This window comes from Trichoderma asperellum, chromosome 5, assembly GCF_020647865.1.
Source record: "Trichoderma asperellum chromosome 5, complete sequence".
Taxonomy (NCBI): domain Eukaryota; kingdom Fungi; phylum Ascomycota; class Sordariomycetes; order Hypocreales; family Hypocreaceae; genus Trichoderma; species Trichoderma asperellum.
This window is the reverse complement of record NC_089419.1, coordinates 280705-305534: the sequence shown is the minus strand read 5'-3', so window position 1 is coordinate 305534 and position 24830 is coordinate 280705. Positions and strand designations below refer to the sequence as shown.

Here is a 24830-nt window from a genome sequence, read left to right as displayed (position 1 = left end):
AAAATCTCTGCCATGGAAGAAAAAAGATTAAAAGTGGACGGTGGGAACGGGTACCTTGAGTCGGCCCAGGTAGTTTCAGTCAGCGGTCCAATCACACCCTTCTGGAATGCTTATCTCGAGGCTGCTTCTGACTGTGCAAGAAGCTGCTCACCCTTTTTTTTTTTTTTTTTTTTTTTTTTGCACTCCTCAGCTCGCTGTTTTGGGGGGAAGGGGAGGCGGCTTAGACAATGAAAAGCAGAGACACAAACAAAGAGCGCATGCAGAGAGACTTATAATTTAGCATCACCAGTAAGCTAGAATCCATGGCTTCAAGCATATCCTGTAGCTTAAGGTAACGCTCGTTCTTTGTACATACATGCACATCCTAATTTTCAAGTCTCCGCAAGCCCTTCTCCTCGCTGCCGCATGTCAAAGTCGATGTCAAACAAGTTGACGTAAAGTGTAAACTGGTGATGCCCCGGTTTGGCGTGTGAGCCAAATTTAGCAGCATGCTCCTCTTTGCTGCCAGGCGGCTGTAGCTGGAGTTGAGAGTAGGTACATGTACGAATGCGAACAGAGACGAACTGTCTCATATCATACGTGTTGGATGTACTTGTACTCTTTGCAGCGACGTCTGTACAAGTACTTGTGCATGCTTCCCCCTTCCTCAGACCCACGTCACGCCACTCCGGCCTCGTATTGGAGGAGCAAGAAGGGAATCACAGAGACAGGAAACAGAGCAACGGCAAAAAAAGAGGGTGCTGACTGACTGGTAGTGTGTCTTACAGTATTCAGTGTGTGTCAACGTTGCTTGCGTCGTGCTGCATCTGGTCAGTTTCCGAGCCTGCCACCAGCCCGTTTTGATTGCTCCCCCGGCCAGGCTCAGGCCTGGGCCTATGACGACGCTGGCCTGCTCTGCCTTATCCGCCCAAGCCGCAGCGCCAGCGCCAGAACACGAGAAAAAAATGGTGCGAACCCTGGTCGGCTGCACGCGTATCCAGTACAAGATACGATGCGAAAACTGGGCCCGCGCACGGCCCAGCCTGCGCTTGTGCACGCCCGCGGTCGCAAGTACTGTGTACCTGCGTCCGCCGGGGCGCCATCGCTAACCTAAAGAGCTGTGGCTAGCGGCAGCACTACTGGTAAGCTGCACCGCCGCCTGCGTACACGGCCGTCAGTCAACAAAGAAACATGAGCCTGTTGGCACCTGCTACGGCGCTCCCTGCCCGGGCCTAGCTGGCTGGTGCTAGCACTGACTGGGAGCTGCTGCAGCTAGCGCGAGCCACTGACAGCCCACCGGCACCCGCTGTTCCCGCTGGGCTCGCAGCGCTGCTGCATCTCGCAAAGTACCGTGGCTTTGTCTCGATACCTGCAGGATGGAGGCTGATGGCGCATCTACTTTATCGGCCTTGTGAATTTTAAAAGCAAACGACGAGAGTTTTCGCAGAATGCCGTATCCTCCAAGTCTCTTCTACCATGTCCAAACTCTATGTGTTTCTGCTGCCTTTGTGCATCGCACAGCCAGCCCGGAGTGCGCACACGCTGGCGCAGAAACAGGTACCTCGTACTGCAAGTATACACCCGCCCACGCTGGCAAGCTGCGCGACCCAGAACCAACCTCGTACCACGGGCTAGTGGTAGCTCCAAGTTCCCAGATCGGTGCCTCAGAGGGTCCAGGTACCTCTACTTGTGCCACACCACACACACCCTCCATCGCTACTAGTATCCGACGTCCTGTCTCCTTCCCTCTCGGCCGCTTCCTTTTTCACCTCTCTCTTCTCTCTCTCTTTCGCTCCTCAACCTCTGCTATTTTTCCTCCTCCCACATCGTCATCTGCGGCGAACTGCCTCGCTGCTCACATTCGTTTAGTACCTATCAATTTTCGTAGGGGGAAAGCCCGCGCAGCCTCTCCTCCGGCAGCAGTCCAATTACACCAGCTCGGCTTGCCCACCGCAGGCCTCTGCCGCCAACCTTCGTTTATTTGGCCGAGGATACACTTTTTCTAGCACAACTAATACGGAGTCCTGCCTGCATATATACAAACGCTATTCACCATTGTCCCGAAAACAAGCTCGATTAGCCCGGCCTTGACGGTGTTTGCCTCGCTAAAGCCCCGGTTAAGGCCTCTGCAGCTGCAGACATTTCTTTCGCTTGTGGCCGAGCCACATAAACTTGGAGCTTGCCCATCATGATGCAAAGCCACCAGGAGGAGTACGAGGAGATGGTAGAGATTGGTGGCTTCCGGCACCATCAACACACTGCGTCCGATGACTCCCATCCTCGATTGCTCAACGACAACATGAGGTCCAACCGCTCCAGTCGGGTCAATCCTGACGACTACGCATCGCCTCAGTGGCCGCCGTCGATTGCAGGAACTGGAAGCTCCCCTTCCCTAACGTTAAGAAGTGGTGCCACGACGCCGTATGACCACATGTCTTCGTCTAAACACTTAATTTTTGCCGATTCAAGATCGTCCACGCCAATGGTACTAAACCCCCCCTCCCCCCCTTCTTATACACTCTCCGAGATCCATTGCCCCCATCCCAAGCGTCTCCCTTATTTCACTTATACCCCCAATTGTCAATTATACATGCTCTAGGTTTGTATCGCATGCGTATATTCCCAAGCCTTGACTCTTGCCGCGAAGTCGCCGCTGACGTCCCTCCTCCTTTTCTTCGTTGAAACTGCAGATTCAAAGTCATATAAGCCTAACAGCGCTTCTGCCACAGACCGGGCGCTCTCCGAGCAAAGAGGTTAGCAGTAGCGACAGTGACGATCAAAATGGAATCGCTATTCTGCACGACCGAGACGATGCCGACATCTGGAAGGGCTGGAAGAGGTATCTCTACACCCTAACGCCTCTTCTCACGCTGCTCAACACCGGAATCTACTTGACGTACCTTGGCCTTCGTATCGCCTGTGTTATTCTGGCGCAAAAGGCGTCTGGCCTTACGTTCGCCGCCGCCTGGGTCTTCATTGCCGTAGAACTAGCAGTTGCCGTTCCATCACTCATGCACAACACCTGGACCATGTGGTCCCTCAAGAAGAGAAACAGGCCTAAGATGAGGTTGACGGGAAACGACGTACCCACTGTCGACGCTTTTATCACCTGTTGCGGTGAAGATGACGAACTAGTCATGGATACGGTTCGCGGCGCTTGTGACCAGGATTACCCCATTGACAAGTTTCGAGTTATTGTCCTGGACGACGCCAAATCGGCTGGCTTGGAGCGATCTTGCGCTATTCTCTCGCACACCTATCCGAACCTCTACTACATGGCCCGAACAAAAATTCCTGGACAACCCCATCATTTCAAAGCAGGAAACCTCAACTACGGCCTGGAGCAGTCTAATTTGTTACCCGGTGGCGCTGGCCAATTTATGGCGGCCCTGGACGCTGATATGGTAAGTTCTTTTTTCGTGAATAAGCAAATTGGTCTTGGTCGAATAAAATTGGGCGGGAGGCTGTTCAATCGCCAAGTTTTGTTGTTTAGTTTTGGCTAACCAACGCCGCAGATTCCCGAGAGAGACTGGCTTCGCGCTTTGCTTCCTCATGCTGTGATGGATCCTAAAATGGCTCTGGTTTGTCCTCCCCAGTTGTTCTATAACACGCCGCCATCCGATCCCCTGGCGCAGTCCCTGGATTTCTTCGTCCACGTTATTGAGCCTATCAAAGACGCCATGGGCGTCGCCTGGTGCACTGGATCCGGCTACGTAGCTCGACGAGAGGCTCTGGAGCAAATCGGCAACTTCCCTCTTGGTTCACTGGCTGAAGATGTGGCTACCTCGACCCTTATGCTCGGTAAAGGATGGAAGACGGCTTACGTCCACGAACCCCTCCAGTTTGGAACTGTTCCTGAGGATTACGGCAGCCACTTGAAGCAGCGTACTCGATGGGCCATTGGTACTGTGGACACGTCTTTCAAGCTAAACTTTTGTCTATGGGGCGAAAAGGTCCGCGAAATGACTTTTGCTCAGCGCTTCTCTGGTTTCCTCTACGCAGCCCTTAGTGTCTACACCGTCCTGCTGTCCGTCTCGCTTTTCGCAATTCCCATCATTTTGATCATGGGCAAGCCTCTTGTCGCATACGCCAACGATACACAGCTGCGATGGCTCATCCGTGCGTGCTTTGCCAACACCATCATCAACCGTCTCTGCGAGTTTGTTCTCTTCATTCCTGCTGGCTATCACACTGGCCAGCGTGGTTCTCGTTATCAGCTCTGGATGTCGCCTTACATTGCTCTCTGTCTTGTCCGAGCCTTCATCTTGCCCAAGTGGCTCGGAGGGCAAGCGCAAGCTTTCAAGCCCACTGGCTCCATCTCCTCGGCTCTGAATGAGCGCGACCCCAAGCTGAAGAAGAACATGTTCCGTCGCTTGTGGGTCATCCTTGTCAACTATATGGCTGGATTCCACTTCGCGTTTGTCTACTTGACTCTCGTTTCCGTCACCCTCGTCACGTACCGCTGCTTCTTCCAGCAAAGTCACACCACCAGGGACATCCTGATAGCCCTAGTGACACACGCTTTCTGGCCACCTCTTACCTTCATCTTCATTTGCAGCTCTCTCTGGACTCCCGTCGCCTACGCCATTGACCCTCCTCGAATGCCAGACCGAGAAGATCTCCTGATACGCGACGCCGAGACCAAGGTTGCACACCCCACGGCCCAGAGCAAGAAGATTGCATTTGGCGGCCAGGCCGCCTGGTTCGAGTTCGAATACACGTTCTCAACCTTGTACACATGTCTTATATTTGTCCTATCTTTCCTTTTCTAAAGCATTTTGGGGGACCTTGAGAGACACAAATGCACATTTTCACGTGTCTCTTAGCCCTCTACAACGTCGGAGTAAGGGTTTATAGCCCGAGCGGGCATCAAGGAGAATTTGGAGGCTGCAGCATACGAACCAATCGAGGGGTTTCTGATGGAATATTTGTCCTTTGTTTTTCGATGGTAAAAGGCGCATGGGATATGTATGAACATAGACGGGACGGAACACGTGAATAACTTTGACTTGACATTTAACGTAATTAAACAGCATGTTCGGCTTGGTCGACGACATTGCAGTTATAGATTAATACGGCGAAATTCGCCATGTATCTAGCGATCAAATAAGTACATGTTTTACAAAGGTCCCCTCCTTTTTTTTCCCTTGATTCGGTATATTGTTTAGTCTACAACGATGGAGCAACCGCGTCCGTTGATGAAGAGTGAGACGCTCATCGATATCTTGACACGGAAATTTCGGCTCAGCCCATGGCGTTGTTATACTTTTGTCTCGGCAGATGGACATTCTACTAGCTCCTAAAAGAGAGAACCGGCGTAAACAGTAACTGACTTTCCCATGCGCCCAAGAGGCTCTATTAAATGAAGTAGAGTAGGTATTACCACTCGGCACTACTACAAGTAGTAGTAGAAGCAGGCCCAGATCCTGTCAGATCTCTGTGCGCAGAGCATGGCGCTACGCCGGGCTGGATGGACGGAACCTTATGATCCCCTTTTTTTTTAGTTTCTAATACTCAGACCATGCTGACGTTCATGATGGTGGATTCGATTGGTGGAGTTGAGCGCGTCACTCGTACTTTGTATTTTTAACGGAGAAGCTCCGTTTTATTTGTTTGTAATCACCCATTTACGGGCACTTTTTCTTACATAGATGTTACTAACTCGACACAATACGACGGCGATACGAATGGCTTTGGGAAATAGGGGCTATGTTGAGAATGAGGATGACACGACACGATAAGGGAGATGGAGGCTGCTTGCTACGATGAGATTTACGGCCTGGGCAAGGCAATTGAGACTTGAGAGTTGAGAAAATATACATAGTTTCTGCATTTATAGAAGTGTTGTTTGAGTTCGATTTTGGAACCTTGCGCCTTGCATGGCTGGTTTGAACCGTTTTCGGTGATGGAGCGCGATGAGGGGGTGTGAACTTTGAATGCCTGATATGTACAGGTACTCTAGAGCAGAATTAGGGAGGCAAGGGAGAAGAAGGGGGGCGGCTGTGTTCCGTATTGTTTTGTCTAGATGGTTCATCTACAATTTTTTTTTTTTTTTTTTTACATGCCACGGGTAAGCAGGAAAATGATTGCGAGTGTGCATGTTCCGTATCTTGAAACGGATTGCGCGGCAATGGGTGGATGGATGGTGGACTTGGGGATGAACAAGCTACAACATCCCGCTGGGTGATGGGCGAGCAGGGCATGTACTCAGTATTTCGGCCCGTATAAGTGGTTTTTGTTGCATTTGAATCAAATCAGACCCAAATATAGACCAGAGAGGACAGGACTCTGTACAGATTCTCTCCTCGCAGGTCACTGGCTCACCGCTATTGCGGTCTTATGAGCAATGATACTACTCATTTCGTACAGTACATTGCACTACTGACTGGCATCATCACCAACCGGGCGAGTCCCAGAAAATAAAAAATTGCGGCGGTCCTTCGGTTGGTTGGGCTTGTTGTGAAAACCTGACTGGGCGACCTTCCATTTCCGTCAACGCCTCTGACCCCATCATCCGCTACAGTAATGGAGAGACGAGAAAAACGCACTGCCTTTGCTGGACTAGGTGGGATATGGAAGGAAGAGAGTGAGAAGGATGTTTTGTGACTAGTTATAGAAAGCAGGATTTTCGGCCGAGCATTGTTGGGATTGGAGCGGGAATAAAATACTATCACTTTTGGATGGCTGTTGGACCTTGAAGAAATGGCACGAGATCATCTCTTTTGCCCGAATCTAATGTATGGGATGGTAACTGGAGACTTGGACGGAGGCAGCTCGGCTCCATGCTGTGACCATCTTGTCTGCCTGTTTAGCTGCTCCGCTTTCCCCGCATCTTGGCTTTTAATCTGGTGGTTGGGCTGATGCTTGTTCCTTTGGGAGCGCACCGTTCTAGGCCTAGGAGGAGCTGGATTGAGGATAGAACAAGCAGAGTATGCATATGAATCTGGGCGATGCTCCGTAGTAAGGATTTATACAGATTGCATGCAGATGGCTTATACATGAGAAGATGACGGTGTTTATAAGCGCGGCAAATATAGAGACCGGGTGAGAATACGTCGACTCCAGGGTAGGATGGCCTTTTTGACGCGAAAGGTTCATGGTTGCGATATGGGACTATGACGTAGTGACAAAAGCCAGTTTAATATTGATTGAGAGTCGCACGGCGCTTAAATGGAGGAGTACGGTTATGTGAGTGGAAAGGAATACGGTCTAAATCGGTAGTGTCTACAGCATGGCGTCTGTAGCTTGTGTTGGTAGTTGAAGTAACGGGAATACCGCGTGGACTGATATAACTCGGTTAACAGCAGCAACCGGCTGTGTCGGATAACAGATGCAACACTAAAAGGTCTCAGCTGCTTTGTTCTGCGCGACGCTCTAGAACTCAAAAGCAGGCCCATGAGCGGTTGCTGGTACCTGAGGAATGGAAAATGCTACCATTCGTCAGCTGCCGCCTCGTGTGATGCCCATGCCCTGCGCCTATTCTCGCGGCGTCCAAGGCACGAGCACCGCATTGTTCCCGCCCCAGCCATGTGATGAGGCCGTCATGTCCGCCGCGCGCAGACGCGGATCATCGCACACAATCAACCACCGCCTGTTGATGCCGCCTCTCTCTGAGCCGGCGCCTGCTAGGAGCAACCCGCGCGCTATTGGCCCCGGCGCCCAGCCTCCCTGCTTTTAGGCGTCTCAGGACCCAAAAACCCCGCCGGAGAGTCGCACCGGCCATCGCTCAGGATACACGATGTGACCTCCGTCCCTTACATCTCGAGACGCAGTTGCCAATCACAGCATCTGCCATCGTGAAATCAGCCTCTATCCGCGGCTCGGCCATAGCAACGGGATCGTCACGCGGCCGCAGCCTGGTGACGGCGGCGAAGAAAGAAGTCATTTTTCACCCTTTTGATTGCTGTCTCAAGGCGCGTGCCAAAGGAGGGAGACGACGGAGCTAGAGACTCAGAGAGAGAGAGAGAGAGAGAGAGAGAGAGAGCGTGAAATAGACAAGAGGAGAGCGAGTGAGAGAAGAGGGGAAGAGAGGGAAAAGAGGACAGAGAAAAGAGACAAGGATCGAATAGAAAGCCCGGTTGCCGTGCAAGTGGAGGTTTCGAAATTAAATTGCCAAAATTCCAGCCGGCAGATGTTTGTATAACGTCAGGGAGAGCAGGCATAGGACAATAAAGGATAAAAAGAACTAAGGAGACGATGGAAATACACATCGGCTCTGGATGGGACTGTAAGACTCCCTTTCTCCCCCTTTCTCCAGCCCTGTTGCTTCTCTTTTGCGGTGATCACAATCTTGAGAGGAGAGAACAAGGCAAATCAAAATGATATCAGACATAAAGTTGACCCTTGCTTTAGCTGTAGCACAGATACCGCTCAGTGGTGCTGCCACCGCAACTCGTGAGCCTTTCCATCCGCATCGCCTCAGATTATCGCAGCCTTGCCTGCTGAGATTCGTGATGGTGATTCACACTCCTTCATGAAACCCATGCTTACTTTGGCAAAATAGTTCGGCCATGGAAATTCTCTCCGCTTCCCCTCGGCTCAGTCAAGCCTGGAGGATGGATGCTCGGTGAGATGACCGCCATGGCGAATGGCCTCGCGGGCCATGAGCACGATTTTTACGTCTACGTCAACCAGTCTAGCTGGCTAAACACGCCTGGCAATGGTGGATCCGAGTACAGCTCTCTAAACGAAGGGCTGCCGTACTGGTTCAACGGGCTTGTCCCACTGGCGTATCAGCTTGACGACGCGAGGCTCAAGGCGCAGGTCCAGGATGTTGCCGACACCGTCTTGGGATTCCAGGCTACAGACGGCTGGATCGGGCCAGAGGTTGGCAATGCGAGGAACTTTTGGGCGCGGACGCCTTTCTTCCTCGGCTTGACGCAGCTTGCAGAGGCGGATAGCTCGTGGGAAGATCGAGTTGTCACGGCACTTCGTCGCTTCATGACGTTGGCGAATAAGATGCTCAACAATAACAGCCAGGGCTTTGTGAACTGCGCGAGCAATGTGGACTGCACTTGGGGACAGGCGCGCGTGCATGACCTGATCATTACTATCCAGTGGCTGCTGGAGAAGTACCCGTCTGATCAGGATTCCCTGCTGTGGGAGAATATGAATCTGTTTTACTCGCAGACTAACTTTAAGTGGGCGGATTGGTATACCGAGGGAGTGTTCCAGCAAGTAGTGGACCCAACGAATTCCTCCAACTTTGTTTATATCCACGGTGTGAATGTTGGCCAAGGTATGTTTCCATCTTATGTCGGGGCAAAGATGACTTACTCATGGCGTTATAACAGGCCTTAAGGCATCCTCGGTCATATACAGAATGACTGGAGACGATGAGATGATTACAAAGAGCGAGAATGCCGTAGACTGGAGCTTCCAGTACCACGGCTCGGCCTCTGGTTCTATCCTCGCAGATGAGAGGGAACGTGACTTGTCATCCTACATTGGCAGCGAGCTCTGCACGGCTGTTGAGACGGCCTACTCAATGGCCTACATGTACCAGGTCCTTGGCAACAATGCCTATGCTGATCGTGCCGAAAGAACCATCTTCAACGCCTTCCCCGTCATGCTTACTGGCGATAAATGGGCCCACCAATACATGGATAGCCCGAATCAGCCATATGCTCTCAGCATTATCCAACCCGACGGCAGCGTGCCGCAGGTGTTTACGACAGCAAACAGCGGCGTGGCCACGACGTATGGCATGGAGCCACTGTATCCGTGCTGCACGGTGAATCATCCTCAGGGCTATCCTAAATTTGTGGCCAACAGCTGGGTATTGTATAACGGTGGTTTGGCGCACGCTTTGCTTAGTCCATCAACTGTGACGACTGTTGTCAAGGGAGGTTCAGTAACGGTTGAGTGTGACACCAACTATCCGTTTAGCAACGTTCTCACATATTACGTTAACGCTGATAAGCCATTCACTTTATACTTGCGTATGCCGGAGTGGGCTGACGGCCAGATGTCGACCTTGACACAGTCTGGCGCCTCTTCGTCTCGCCTGACTCTCGATGCTGATGGGACAACTGGCATGACCAGGATCAATCTTAATGCCGGCAAGACGATAATCACCTACATCATTGTCGCGGGCGTTAGAACAGAAGAGAGACCTAACAACAGCGTGGCGGTCTTTTATGGAAACTTGCTCTATGCGCTGGATGTTGGCTTTGCGGAGACTTCATCACTGCCGCATGCGTATTACAATCCCACTGGTCCTGGCATTTCGGGCCTGCCATTTTCAGAGCTGCGCGACTATTATATCAACAGCACCAAGCCGTGGAATGTTGCCATTGATCCTTCTACGATACAATACCACGGAGTCAGCAGTAGTGCGACCCTCCCAGATCCCATTTTCGAGCAGGGCGCTCCGCCGAACTACATGACCGTTGATGGCTGCCAGATCGACTGGCCGTTGTATCTCGGCGTCACGCCGGATGTGCCACCCCAGGGTAGGACATGTGTGGGGCCGAGGCGGTCGTACAGGCTGGTGCCGTATGGAGGAGCAAAGGTGCATATGTCGGATTTGCCCACCGTAACCTTTTAAGGCTTTGGGCGAGAATGAGGATTAGCATGAGGTATGAGATGCAATGAGGTATGAGGTGCAATGAGGCATTGCCTGACGAAGATGTACGGTTTTTGACGTCTTTGTTTTTATTCAGTTATTGTTTTTGTACATATGGGATGGTGGGATGGCCGGAGTGATGCATAGATACATACATGTATACAGGGTGTCTCTAGACGGAGGAAGGAGAGTATGCAATTCTTTACATTTCTGTTTACTTTGTATTTGGCTTAGGTTCTACCTAAACAGTTGACAAGATATCCTACTTCCGCGGGCGCCTATCAATGCGCGTAAGGATCGTGGCTTGAAGTTAGCTAATGACTTTCCATATTCCTTATTAAGTTTTTCTCATGCGATATATTTTCGTCCGATATCATAGCTAATACGTTCGTAAACCCTACTTTTCCGATATGCATCATAGGCTGCTCTATCTTGCCGAAGGAGAAAAAAAAAAAAAAAAGGCTCGGATGGGGGGGCTCCCGAGCTATGTGAGCGATAAGTACGGAGTACAGTGAAGTCCATATCGGTTGGTTCTTTCGGCTAGAAGGAAAATAATACGCGTATCCAAGATTTCGACTTGAACCGACATAGAACTGGAGCTAGACTAGCTTTTACTACCTAATATGGAATCCATAGCTTTGAGCTCTTGCTGCCGCCATGCTCGGATAAGGCGGTTACAGACACGCGGGCTCAAAATGGGGACTTTGGACGATTCCGTACCTCGGAAAGAATAAGAAGAAGTTGGATGTGGATTATGCTTCAGCTTGTAGAACTCGGCAGTGAATGGGTTTTTGCCAGCAGTCGTCTTTCTCGGGAGATGAGGCAAAAAGGTTGTGAACCCACCACCCGGAAGCCGTACCGAATCTACCAAGATCAAACAGAACTAGTCGGGCGATATCTAAAAATAGGATCATTAATGCCAAGTCATTATACAACATAGGGTGAATTAAGAGCCATACTAATACTGTTAGCTGAGCGTTCTGTACTGATATAGCATATTAATTTTGAAACCTATGTTCAATCTTTATACAGTGCATATCCGCTGTATATTTCTTGTAATAATTGTGATAAATATAACATATAATGTGGTATAAGGATATCTATGATATATTCAATGTGAATACTTAAAGCGCAATTATTTGAGGATTTTCGCTGCCAAGTTCGCAATAAGAAAGCAGTATGTCTTTAGCAAGTTAGTCAGGTACGTTGCGTAGTTTCATGTATGTACGCTTGCCAAGGTTCCCCTTACTTCGGATCATCCGGCTAGCATAAAAAGTTGTTACGCGGCCTGTATTAAGGAAATAATTCTTTTTAACAGTTTGACGCATCTTCCTACATCATCAACGTCCCGAACATATTGCGATCTCATCTGTGGTATGCCGGCAGTGCCAAAGTGGCTCATGCAAAGTGCCGGGACGCTAATACAAACCTCGGCAAGCAGCGTATTAGCCAATCGAAGGCTAGTATTCTCACGGCTACGTCAATAGAAGCCGCTATAGAAGCCGCTATAGAAGCTTCCACGAAAGATCCACATAGCGAGGCTCGGAAACGGCATTCACTGTGTAGGGATTTCCTAATTTGTACGAAGTACGTACCTTGAGAGCCTCGAGCATTGTCGTTCGCCAGCCATGATGGTGTTATCGCCAATCAGGGCTTTCCGAACCGGAATCGCAGCTTTGCTGGAGTTGTATCAGTTTGCGAGATAAGGACTTACAGAGAGGGATTAAAAACGAATAGGCTTCAGCCGCCACCATATAAGCCCGAGTATCCCCTTTGTTGTTCTCAAATCCGCCACACTTCTCAGCACGTCAACTACCATACTTGAATCAATTATAGTAATCGAAACCGTTAGCCAAATATACGCTATAATGGCCATCACGTGGCAGCCTCCTTCAAATTACAGAAACAGACCTGTCGCAGTCTTGGGCGCTGGAGTTCTGGGGCGTAGAATAGGTATGTGGGATCTATCCATCTTGAAAGCAAATACTAACGACTTCTCATAGCTTGTATTTGGGCATCGGCAGGATATGATGTGCGGATGCGAGACCCCAGTGCACAGCAGCGAAGCGACGGCATCGCCTACGTCGAAGAAAATGTAGCCGCATACGCTCAGAAGACTGGAAAGACGCCAGGCAAGACCCAGGCGTTCGAGAATATACCGGAAGCTGTTGCGAATGCTTGGCTTGTCATAGAAGCTGTTCCAGAAAAAATTCAGCTGAAGATTGATACCTTTGCTGAGCTGGACGCTCTTACACCAGCGGACTGCATCCTGGCCTCGAATTCATCCTCATACAAGTCTTCTGAAATGATTGAGAAGGTCTCCGCTGCCAGGAAGACTCAAATCTTGAATATGCATTACTATATGCCTCCAATGTGTATGATCGTGGAACTCATGACGGACGGTTTCACAACGCAAGATATTTTCCCATTCATGGTTGAGCGGTCAAAGGAGGCCGCAACTTTGCCGTTTGTTGCGAGAAAAGAGTCAACCGGCTTCATTTTTAACCGCCTTTGGGCCGCTATTAAGCGCGAAACTTTGACTATTTTAGCTGAAGGAGTTTCAGTTCCAGAGGAAATCGACTCCCTATGGACAGAAATGTTCATAAATGGCGGCGCAACACCCTGCAAGTTGATGGATAGTAAGTAATTCCAGCATCGTTTTACGCACTCTGATAATAGATTTCAGCTAACGCTAGGGATGTTAGGCGTCGGCCTTGATACAGTAGCTTTTATCGAAAGCCACTACGTTGCAGAGCGTGGATTGTCTCCTGAGAAGACTGTCGACTTTTTGCAAAAGAATTACTTGGACCACGGTAAACTGGGAGCTAAATGCGCCAAAGGCGGTTTTTACCCTTCGTCAGAGGTCAAGCCCACCACCACCAATGCCCACTTGAGCGAACCCAAAATTGTTGTCTTGGATGTCGGCCTGGCCGCTGATGTGCTAGACATAAGCTCAGGAGGCCAAATCCTTCAAATAGGCCAAGATGGAAAGATTCAAAAAGTTCTAGTCGACAAAACGTCAATGCCCGATGGCATTTATATAGACCGTGAAAATGGCCGTATGTTCTGGACTTGTATGGGTGTTATGGGAGATAATGACGGCGCTGTCTACTCTGCAAACATTGATGGTACCGATATCCGTACCGTCGTTTCTCCTGGTTCTATCAACACTCCCAAACAGCTGACTATTGACCGTGAGTCGGAAAAAATCTACTTCTCTGATCGTGAGGGCCTCTCGGTTTTCCGATGCAACTTCGATGGTTCCGATCTAGAACTCTTGATCAAGACTGGAGACTCTGAGAATCCAGAGGATAAGGGGGACCATACCAAGTGGTGCGTTGGTATCGCTGTGGCTCCTAAACTGGGTAAATTCTATTGGACTCAGAAAGGACCCTCCAAGGGCAACAAAGGTCGCATTTTCTCGGCCAATATAGCAACTCCCGCAGGTCAGTCTGCCCAAACAAGAGATGATATTGTGTGTCTCTTGAACGGTCTTCCTGAGCCAATTGACTTGGAGATGGATGAAGAGACGAATACCCTCTATTGGACTGATCGTGGTGAAATGCCCTTTGGAAATTCCTTGAACAAGGTCCAATTGGATGAAGCGGGACTTTTGGAGAAATCTGTTTCTCCCAGGGGATATGAAATCCTCACAAAACATCTTAAGGAGGCAATTGGCCTCAAACTAGACACCAAAAATGGTCGCATCTACATTGCTGATCTGGGCGGTAACATTTACCAGTGCGATTTCAATGGTGGTAATAAGAAGGTGATTCATTCTGATGAATACCGAGCCTTCACTGGCATTGGTCTCTTGTAGATGGTGGATGCTTTAGAATCTCCGTTATGTATGAGCATAGAATAGAGTTTCCTATTTTTGTGACAGTTTTAGAATAGAATAGAATAGAATAGAATAGACTTCATTATCATTTACAATTTCTGCTGTTGTAGTTTTGATTGTTGCTTTGCTTTTCTCTGTTTGGCTTACCAGCAAGATTGAGTAATACGTTCCAAGAGAACGACGTTGTACTACAGCGATATTACTACTAGGCCGCATGCTTAGAGCTGAGACATGCCCGTTATAAGTTATCTACCGTGCTATATTATCGGCGCTGCATGGGTGCTTACCGAGCAATACTTTTCAGCTGGCACGCGTTCAGCCCCAATTTCTCCGACGCGTTATCTGCTGTCTATCTCATGGACATAAACTGATCTCCCTTCACCGCCATCTATTACTATCTGTGATATCTGTGATCTCACGGGAGCAAATTCGCTTAATCAAAACGCAGGAGCTGATCGAGATAGCACGCAGAGCGTATCCGTTGAGATGGCTGAACAGTTACTCTCGGCCAGATCCTGCGTCAGCAAGCTCTCCCCACAGCGCGAACTCGCGCCCTGTTACTATAACCCGCCTTCCCCACAGCTGACGGAGCTTCCTATCGAGCTTCTAGTAGATATCGCGAATCGTCTTGGGAATAGCGATATCAAGAATCTTCGTCTGGCATGCAAGCTTCTCGCCAGCACATCAACGCTGCGCATCAGCCGCGTTTTCTTGTCCGCGAATCCCCTCAATGTTGAAGTCTTCCGCGCCATCGCCGACCACGAGACTTTTCGTCATGGCGTCATCGAAATCATCTACGACGATGCCCGGCTTCCACGGTCCGCGTATGAAGATGCATCAGCACGGCGGCCCGACTTGCTACGTTATAGCGGCTCTGAGCAGATAGGCGTGCAGACTAATGAAAATTGGTTTAACAATGAGCGCCAACAAAACATTCAGGAGATTGGCCGTCATGAGTTCCATACCGGAGGCCAGTGGGACAGTCCTGCTCGAGTGGAGCAAGCGGCCGCTGAGATGTCAATGCAGGCATCGTGGACATACTATCAAGATCTAGTCCGCCAGCAGGACGAAGTAATTGCAAACGACTCTGACCTAGAGGCCCTGCGATATGGGCTGCGGCAGTTCTCATCATTGCAAACCGTTATTATTACTCCAGCTGCTCACGGCTTACTATTCAGCCCGCTGTACAAGACGCCGATGATTCGGGGTTTCCCTCCCGGCTTTAACTATCCTATCCCGCGCGGCTGGCCTGCACGTCACGAGGGACAATCTTCTTTCGGAGCCGCTGCATGGATTAACGAAGAAGATACCATCTGGGCTGAGCGGGTTAGAGGTATGTGGCGTGGCTGTCAGATTGTTGCCCGCGCTCTCGCACAAGAGCATCGGCACCACCACGTGTCCGAGTTTCTCATTGACTCAAATCAGCTTCTCACTGGGCTTAACTGTCGTCTTTTTGAGCAACGATGCAAAGCGTACAATGACATAGTGTCGGTACTTAAGCATCCTGGCCTTCGGCGCTTCGATCTTTCACTCCACATTGACGGACAGCAGCAATTGAGCTGGCCAGCTTTTCGTAGCGGCCTGTTGCGTCGTGCTCTAGCTAAGGCTGTGGATTTGGAGCATTTTTCCTTTGCGGCTGACACAGATCCGGACATTGTCGATGAAGGAGATTCGCCCCCGTTGCTGGAGACGTATCTTCCCATTGATCGCTGGCCCCGGCTTCAGCATCTCAGGCTATGGAATTTATCTGTCAAAAAGGTCGAACTGCTCTCATTTTTAGCCAAAATTCCACCAACACTGTCTTCACTTGAGCTCGGTCGTTTAATATTTTCCGATAATGGAGATTATCGCAGCCTGCTTAGTGATATACGCCGAATTCTCCGCTGGCAAGAACGGGAGATTCGACCCAGATTCAAGATTGCCTTGCCTCGCAAACCATATTATAGAGATGGACAGGCTGTTTGGCTCGAGAAGGAGGTTAATGAGTTTTTATATGGACACGCTGTTAATCCATTTGATGCGAGACTGGGTTTGAATAGGGTACGGCAAGGCGTGGGTGTCATACGTGATGCATTTATTGCAGACTATGAGAAGCCTTGGTAAATGAGCTTGAGAGTGTGAATTTTCCATTAATAGTCGCACTGAGTAATATACTTAGATTTTATTTACTCTTGAATACTTGTTTATATCGAGCACATAGCTGGGAAATGTAAAATGTAGTGTTAGGAGAAAAGGAATTGTCGATATCACTCAAAGAAAAAGGTCTATATATGTATCTATCTATATATGTGTCAGGAAAATAAAAGTCTATTATAGCAAGAGCATAAATGCGTTCACTATAAGTATAGTTTTAGAAGCAGAAGATTTGATCTGTAATCTTTGAAACAGCTCCTGGCGCTTCGAAGCCCATAGCCACCAATGCCTTCTTTGAGGCATTCACCATTCCAGGAGGCCCGCACAGCATAACCTTGGTATCAGGAGACGACTTAGGTAGCTTAGAAGTCATGACAGCTTGTGTGACGAAACCTTTGCCGTACGGCCACTTCTGTGGAGGCTGGTCTAGCATGTACCAGATCTTGAGGTTCTTAGGATAGTTTCTGGCAAAAGTATCAAGCTCTTTACGAAGAAGAATATCCTCTTCGGTGCGGTTGGCATAGATCAAGCTGATCTCGGTCGTATCTGTATCGTCTTCGCAGATTGCACGAATAAGTTGATACATGGGCGTAATGCCAGTTCCTCCTGCAATCATTCCTATCTTCTTGCAAAGGCCTTTTTTGTATCTCATTGCGCCCTTTGGACCGCGGAAGAGAACCTTGTCGCCAATCTTAAGATTTGCAAGGTATTTTCCGGTAAGTTGACCGTCCGGGTAACACTTGATGACCAACTCCAGTTTTCCCAGGTCGGTGTTATTTGAAACTGGAGTATATGACCTTGAGACATCTGCTCCATCGATAGTCGCTTTAATAGCTACATGCTGGCCGATAGGGATACCAATAACATCGTTTTGGTTGGGTAATTGGAAGACAAAGAGAAAGACGTTTGGTGACAACACATCCTTTCTAATTAGAGGAAGACCTTTGTATCCCTTAGGCTCCAACCAGCCTCTGGCGAGATTTGGGTTGGGCTTTACCATATTCTTGCTCTTGATGTGCGGGGGATATTTGGTGAAGCCTGACTCAATCTCAGTGAATTTAGATAGTTGAGATCCAATAACACCCCCAACAGTGGCGCAAAAGAGGGAAGCGGCAATAAATCCGTTTGCAAATCCTCCTTGTGGCAAATGAGCGGCCGGAAGCCAGTGTGATGATAGCTGAGGGAGATGAGAGATATTGGTCAAGGCGGCAGGAAGGTTGATGCGTCTATCCGAAGCAAGCAGCAGAGAAAGACCAAGGCCACCTGCTAGCGGGATAGCTGCCATTGTAGCTATGCCAAGAGCGGAGGACGAACTTTTGGTAGGTTTTGTATCCTCGACAGTCCTCTGTACCAGCCGAACAGTTTTGGCAGGGCTGCTCTTTTGAACATAATCCTTGATAGTGCCAACCAAAAAGCTTTTCAAAATCTCATCTGCATCTTCTGAATGTCCAGCCTCTTCATATGCAGCAGTTGCATCTGTCCCGGCAACTTCAATAAGGACATCAACTCCGCCAGGATGATCTCGCACATATTTCGAGACATCGTAGACTAATGAGGCCTTGTTAGAGAAATGCAAAGAACGAACGACAGTGTATTTATATGAAGATTTGTTACCTTTTCCCTGGATTACAACCCACAGATCTTCTCTTGTTTTGTGCACGGCAACATCTTCCAATGTGTACTCCTGCATGGTTATGAGGCGGTATATATTGGATGTTGTTACGTAGAAAGGCTGGCAAGACTCCCAGGAGGTTTTATTCCGAAAAATAACGAGACAATTTAATGAGGCAAGATTAGAGAATGAAAAGCCTCAAAATTATAAAAATCGGGCTTATATAAATAAATAGAGAATTCTCTTATGGATCTTACGAAAGCCCATTTGCTCACAGATTTCTTTGTTCCATATATATGCAGAAAAGCCCAAGCACTCTGATTGCAATCAATCACCATCATGCAGACTTGCCCCACTAAATTGGAGCTATCCTAAAACGGCTAGTTTCCGCGGCAATATGAGTCAGGGGTTTCTTCCCGAAGATTGATAGCTACCTGGTTGGGCTTACCGAACCAATGAAATGGATCCGGAGAAGCCGATTCCTCGGAAAGCTGGAAGATGCCGAGAGTGGAATGTAAGTCTGAGCTGCCGGTATGCCGTTATTTACAGCAATGAAAATATCGCGATGGGGCATGTGCAAGATACTGGAATAGTACAGTAATTCTATGGGGAATTTTAGTTATAAGGATGAAAGTTCGCACAGGTTGAAGTCTATAGAAACACAGACACACATTTTCAAAGTAAAGCGTAACACATTCAAACATTATGGCGATACAACACTTTTTTCTCCTTGGAGAACCGGCAACAGCTACAAGAGCAATTGAGATCGATTCAAATTTAGACTTTGACGGACTCAAACACTTGGTTGCGTCTTACTTTGCTATTGTTAACCCCAATGGTGAGTGCAACCGAGAGACGCGCTTTTTAGCCCGCCTTATATTGTCAGCTGCTAATGGCTAAACAGGAATTGGGTTTCAGAGTCAAGAAAATGCGCTTCAAGAAGTCTCAGACGTCTCCTCTGTTGAGGGTCCTGTAGCTATTTCTATTGACGGACATGCTGTCCGTGATGTGCCTGGCCCGAAGGGCTTGCCTTACATCGGAAACTTCCTTGAGATATATCCTGATCACCTTGGCAACCACCAACGTCTCTTTGAGCGTTATGGTCCCGTCATAAAGACTATCACCATGGGTCGAACCGTATACCAGACAAACGACCCGGATATTGCTACCATTGCTTTTGCAGAGTCTGACTTCTTCACGAAGAAGCTTACTGAGGATCATCCTCTTTATGCATTGAGAACTCCGGCCGCTGGTATCTTTTTGGGCGACACCGATACAGAGGAATGGAGGATCGCTCATAAATTTCTGCCTCCTGCCCTTGGCCCTAAAGCGGTCCGTCACTATGCACCTACTATGCAGAAAACAATCGAAGACGCTATCAAAGTGTTTGACGAGCTCGATGAGCAGGGTGAATCTTGGAATGCCTATCAATACATGTTAAAGCTTGGTTCACAAGCCGTTGGCAAGCTCACTTTAGGCATCAATTTTAACCACTTTGCTTCGCCCGATGCACCGCTGCACGAGATGACCCTTTTGATCGCTGAGCTATTGTCCTTAAATAAGAAAGTGACGTCTAAAGGCAACTGGTATAGCAACCTACCTTTTGGCGATCCACAACGTCTAAAGGAGGTAAAGCGTCGCATTGAGGAAATGGTCGAAGAATCTATTCAGGCAGCCGCCCGTGGTGGTGTGGAAGACCTCCCACTTCAAGACGCTGCTTTGAAGGCAGCAAACATGGTTGGTGAGTAGCACTATATACCTCTATATGATATTCTCGCGCTAATGTAGGAAATTACCTAGACTATGCAATTCGTGCAACCGACAACAAAGGCGAAAAGCTGCCAAAGTCTAGTCTTGTTTGGGCTCTTATCGTCGCCACTGCCGCTGGTTTCACAACCACTAGTTCGCTGCTCTCTTGGCTGCTCTATGGGCTGGTTACCTACCCAGGAATGCAAGAGAGACTTCTCCAGGAGCTGGTTGACAACGACTTTGATGAGGAAGCACTACTTACTTCTGACTATACCGATCGCTTAGTCTTCCAGGACAAATATATCAAAGAGATGCAGCGCAAACACAACCCATCTTTCCAGCCAGGACGCACAGCAAAAACCGATCTTATTCTCCCAGGAGGCTATAAGATGCCTAAAGACTCTGTCATAATACCTGCTTTGCACCATATTCACAACAATCCTCAGATATGGAGCGATCCTGCTAAATTTGATCCCGATAGGTGGGACACAGAGGAGGTAAAGAATAGGCCCAAGGGATCATATCTGCCATTCGCTGTGGGCTCACGAATGTGTATTGGATTCAACTTCGCACTGCAGGAGGTCAAAGTCTTCTTGCCAAAGCTGATTTATCGATATAAATTTACTCAGGAAGGAGATACAGCCGTGGAATATGACCCGATGTTCCAGCTAATCAGACCGAACAACTTGTACCTTCGTGCTGAAAGGCGTGTCAAGTGGCCGCCAAAATCGAAAGCCACCACTTCTAACGCTTCTTCTTGAATCTAGAAGCCTGTTACGGATATTCGGCTACTCTCTGATAGACTGTATGACTGAGATGAATGTCAAATCTTGACAATCACCTGTGCCTTTTGCTATCACTTCTCTAAGGATATTTTTGTTTCAGTTACATATTATAGAGGGCTTAGACTGAAGAATCATTAGACTACAACGACTGCTTCATCTTAGAAATATTGTATTTAGTTACCAACATTAGACTTAGACAAACTGTATATCAAATATTTTTCTAACTCTCGTGGTGTTTTACACAAATTCTAGGGAACTATGTTCTCCAAAATCTGGCGAGAACTTCGCCAATTTCGATGGCTTCGACAATCAACGCTTAACCAAGGAATGGCGTGTGTTGACAAGGAAATAGCAACGGCGAAGCTAACTCGCTAGCCTGTCCCTACAGTGCTGCTATGATAATGCCTTGTGTCAGATACACATCTATTTGGGCGAAGTTGGTGACGAGAGGCAACTTATAACAGCTCTTTGAGGCTCAATGCACCCAAGTGTCCGGCTCTTGTAGGGGAACGTAGCATTAAAGTGCAGTGATAGATGACTATCGAGTTTTGCATTGAGCGGGATGTAATTCATGATCTCATTAGTTACAAACGCATTCACTAATTTAACGCAGGGAGTGGATAACCTCCCCAGCGTGATCTACGTGAAAAATACAAAAGTGACTATTCCTTCCTGGTTGCACCACTTGAGCTCCGATAAGATATCGGTATGGTAATAATTGTTTGACGAGATACACTTGTTAAATGCATTCGTACAACAGCCCATGCAGCGAAGTGATTAAACCGAATGTTACACAGGTTCGAAAATTTACATGTATTGTATTTTCGGTGGTTGAGCTTGAATATTCTCGAACTACCTCAGCCCTAGTTAGTATTGCTGCGGAATGGAGAGTCAATCTTGATCTTGGTAAGCGATGGCATCGACTAGACTAGAAGTTTAAACTTTTGACATGAGGTATAGGCTTGAATCATTTAGAGAGGTATGACGGTGTCTCCTCGTGCCGTGTCTTGCTGTGCTACGTCATAGTGTAATCTTTTGAGCGTATTACGTTATGAAGAGCGGATTGGCTCATCATCGGCCTGGGATACATCTTCTGCTGTGCTTGATTGCCTTGGTGAAGTTGGATTCCGAGGCAAGCTAAGGCAAGGCCAGCAAACAACAAAGACGTAGGGCGTTTCCCTACATAGTTCAGACAGTTCCTTGAAGCTATCACCCACAGGTCCATCGAGCAGTGATACCATAAAACTCGATGAAACGGGGCATATGGATGAGCGCAATACCTAAGAAAAGAACGTGAACTTGAAATGAGACACTCTCGTCTTGACAATCGCTAGTCCCTAGTGCCGGATTTTAATGAGTATTCTTTATGGCGTATTACTGTCTAATTTCTTTGTATTCTGCAGGGTGAAAACATCTTAGCTATGTATAATTAGGCGCCAGGTTATATGTAGCCTTACACAACGTGTCCGACTCTAATTGGATGTAGCATTATACGGTGGATGCGCACATGCCATCATCTCCACTTTCTCTCTGCTACATATAGGAAGCCTAGAGTCAGAAATGTCTTACCATAGCTGCTGGACCTATGCAGGAGAGGTTACCTACCGAGCATTGAGAGAGGTTGGGTCGTGTGGCGGGAAAGAAACGGGATCCAGTACAGCTTCTCTTAGTAGTTCTTTAGTAATATATTGGGCCATGCAATAATACATGCGATGATCTATAAATGCAATATACTCTCGCATCCAATTTACAAGAGTAAGAGACGAAAAGAAATAGCGGCTCTCTCCTTAAAGATGATTGAAAATTATTCCGCATGGCTGCTCTTGATTGGGGCTTTCACCTGGTTGCTCCTACGTTTTGTGTGAGTTGCTAGCTGATTAGATCAGAGAGAGCGAGATTCAGAACTCTGTTAACCTGGCTGTTTTCTTTTTTTCCTCTGAAGTTTTAGAGCGACTGCGGCACCCGGGGCATGGAAAGTCGTGAACAGTCGCTTGGATCGCGCTTTTGATCCTCTTGATGAGGCACTGGACGCCATGCACAACTTTTCAGTTGCTGCCCGAGCTTCCACAGCCGGGGCTTCTTCTCTAAGGGAAACCTTTAGGCTCAATAACCCTTTCACAAACGGGTCGGAAGACTTGCGCAAGGCGTACAGACAAGCTCTCATAAAGGCCTTTGCCAAAACGAACGGCGATGCCTGGGATGCCATTGCACGCTCCGTATCCGCCTCAGTCCAGAATCTAATTTTGTCTGAAAACGTTCCAGATGGAAGTACCATCCTAAGGGCCAATGTTATGGAAATCAGCCGCAGTGCGACACTGGTGGCCGTACTCAAAGCACTTTTCGACATTGATCATATCCCAAGAAGCACGCTTGCGTATATCTGTTCCGAAATCCATCGGCTCACCGTATGGAAAAAGAACATGAATGCTGCCTCATCTAAACTGGGCGCAGCCCGAGGCCTTTGTACAGAACATGAACCGCCTGATAAGCTGCCTCTGTGGCGTCTTCTCAGAGGCCAAAGAGAAAAACGGCCTGGCGCAACTGCTACTCTGCACCGTATCTGGGACTCCTGAGACGTTCAATCCCCTCGACCTGGTTATGCCCGCCTTCGAGGTGCCCTGGCGAGCCGTCTTTTACACGTTGCTGGCCGTGCTGCAGGACCGTCCATCAAGAGTCGATGAGCTGCTATCTCTTCGCGACTGCTCAGCACGTCAACGACCCTCACCGCAGGCCAAGGCAGTTGTGTTTGAGTCTCTGCGCCTCTATCCGCCTATTCGAAGGATGCGGGTGAGCCGAAAGGCCAACGCCCAGCGAACATTCAACACCGGGGGAACCTCCGACGTTGACCGAACTATTGACGCCGAAGCCATCCTTCGAGACTCGAAGTACTGGGGCCCGGCTGCTGCTGAATGGAAGCCGTCTCGATTCTTACACTCAGATGGAGACCTTGACAGCTCGGTCCTCAGTCAAAGCAATGGGTGGATACCATTTGCCGCTGGAGGGATGAAGTGTCCAGCTTCTGGGGGTTTCTCGGTCCGTCTGACCATAGTCGTCGCTGGAGAGGTGCTGAGACAGCTTTTCCCGCGCCATGACCAGCTGCAGTGGCATTTAGAAGGCCCACAGTGGGATTTGTCTTCCGCAGAAGGCCACCTTCTTCGGGCTGGAAGAGACGAGTATACACATGTTGACATAGTTGCGAGAAGCAACAGGCTGCAGGCAGCAGACGTGTAGGCACTGACTAGCCTTAACTAGTTTTTTTATTCATAATATTTGGTTGAACGTTCCACTGCGAAAGATAATCAGTAGATACTTAGAGCAGAATCGCTCCAGCACACTCAGATGCATAGCCGCCGTTACCTTGTGAGTCCGCCTATAATCGATCCAGAGGCGATTTGCATCACTGCTGCCGATATGTATCAGAAAGTCCTGGAAAGTTCGACGCAGGAAATTTTGCTCAGATAAGTATGGGACACTTATGATTGGCTGAATGGAGCGTATCTACTTTGGTTTGTTGAGGGTTTCTTGTATTCAAACTGGGGAAGGTGTTGATAATGGACTTGGAAGACCGATTTGAGGGCAAGATGGCATATACACAGCATCTAGTAATACATCACGGTACCTAAATTCCTGTAAGATTAACATTTTTTTTTTTTTTTTTCATTATTGAGGATTTGGTTCTTTGATTAGAGTTAATACTCGCGCCTTCTAGGACCAGCAAGTGGGCCATACTCAATGAAGAAAGTCCTGGTCGATTCGGGTAACCCGTGTCAATGCACGACTCGTCTACACGTATATAGGTCGTGATCAGGGGCTTGTACGCACATTCTTTTGGCCAATGACCTGCTTTGATCTTTTACAGGTAATCCCGTTGCAATACAACATTATTAAAGTAGGCAGCATGTAGTTTATTTGCATATAAGCAGGGCGTATCACTAGTATTAGAACGGGGCGTCTAACATAGATTGCAAAATCTCCGCGGTCCGAGAAGTTCTTTTCTGTGTTATGAGGCAAACCATCTACTAGGACAGTCTCATATTTACTGCCTTGGTGTCTGATTGGAGGTCTTTTCGCAGTATAATGGCTGCTAAACTTGCAGCTAATCGTATGGTGTTGTGTCAACTTTCCAATTAGCGTTAGATACCTCATGTTTAGTTGGATCAACCA

At 48.4% G+C, this 24830-nt stretch overlaps 8 protein-coding genes across 8 annotated transcripts; 7 read left to right on the top strand and 1 right to left on the bottom strand.

The window, feature by feature from the left end:
• Positions 1-1755: 1755 nt before the first annotated feature.
• Positions 1756-5133, top strand: TrAFT101_008250 (uncharacterized protein). The gene is made up of 3 exons (XM_066128287.1): positions 1756-2464; positions 2670-3383; positions 3495-5133. Exons 1-3 carry the CDS (start codon positions 2168-2170, stop codon positions 4749-4751), a joined length of 2268 nt encoding a protein of 755 aa, XP_065984405.1. The 5' UTR covers positions 1756-2167; the 3' UTR covers positions 4752-5133.
• Positions 5134-7399: 2266 nt separating this feature from the next.
• On the top strand, positions 7400-7657 carry TrAFT101_008249 (uncharacterized protein; the record flags this gene model as incomplete). Its single annotated transcript, XM_066128286.1, has 1 exon — positions 7400-7657. One exon carries the CDS (start codon positions 7400-7402, stop codon positions 7655-7657), a length of 258 nt encoding a protein of 85 aa, XP_065984404.1.
• A 518-nt stretch (positions 7658-8175) lies between these two features.
• Positions 8176-10528, top strand: TrAFT101_008248 (uncharacterized protein; the record flags this gene model as incomplete). The annotated part of the gene is made up of 4 exons (XM_024905415.2): positions 8176-8206; positions 8332-8373; positions 8483-9217; positions 9273-10528. The coding sequence occupies 4 exons, from the start codon at positions 8176-8178 to the stop codon at positions 10526-10528; spliced, it is 2064 nt and encodes a 687-aa protein (XP_024762339.2).
• A 1886-nt stretch (positions 10529-12414) lies between these two features.
• Positions 12415-14366, top strand: TrAFT101_008247 (uncharacterized protein; the record flags this gene model as incomplete). The annotated part of the gene is made up of 3 exons (XM_024899744.2): positions 12415-12499; positions 12550-13185; positions 13252-14366. 3 exons carry the CDS (start codon positions 12415-12417, stop codon positions 14364-14366), a joined length of 1836 nt encoding a protein of 611 aa, XP_024762340.1.
• Positions 14367-14542: 176 nt separating this feature from the next.
• On the top strand, positions 14543-16701 carry TrAFT101_008246 (uncharacterized protein). Its single transcript, XM_024907996.2, has one exon. It carries the CDS (start codon positions 14874-14876, stop codon positions 16488-16490), a length of 1617 nt encoding a protein of 538 aa, XP_024762341.1. The 5' UTR covers positions 14543-14873; the 3' UTR covers positions 16491-16701.
• A 36-nt stretch (positions 16702-16737) lies between these two features.
• TrAFT101_008245 (uncharacterized protein) lies at positions 16738-18210 on the bottom strand (the record flags this gene model as incomplete). Its single annotated transcript, XM_024905157.2, has 2 exons — positions 16738-18068; positions 18135-18210. 2 exons carry the CDS (start codon positions 18208-18210, stop codon positions 16738-16740), a joined length of 1407 nt encoding a protein of 468 aa, XP_024762342.2.
• Positions 18211-18837: 627 nt separating this feature from the next.
• On the top strand, positions 18838-20642 carry TrAFT101_008244 (uncharacterized protein; the record flags this gene model as incomplete). Its single annotated transcript, XM_024899857.2, has 3 exons — positions 18838-18970; positions 19037-19873; positions 19933-20642. The coding sequence occupies 3 exons, from the start codon at positions 18838-18840 to the stop codon at positions 20640-20642; spliced, it is 1680 nt and encodes a 559-aa protein (XP_024762343.2).
• A 1608-nt stretch (positions 20643-22250) lies between these two features.
• TrAFT101_008243 (uncharacterized protein) lies at positions 22251-24321 on the top strand. Its single transcript, XM_066128285.1, has 2 exons — positions 22251-22527; positions 22609-24321. Exon 2 carries the CDS (start codon positions 23091-23093, stop codon positions 23895-23897), a length of 807 nt encoding a protein of 268 aa, XP_065984403.1. The 5' UTR covers positions 22251-22527; positions 22609-23090; the 3' UTR covers positions 23898-24321.
• Positions 24322-24830: the final 509 nt, after the last annotated feature.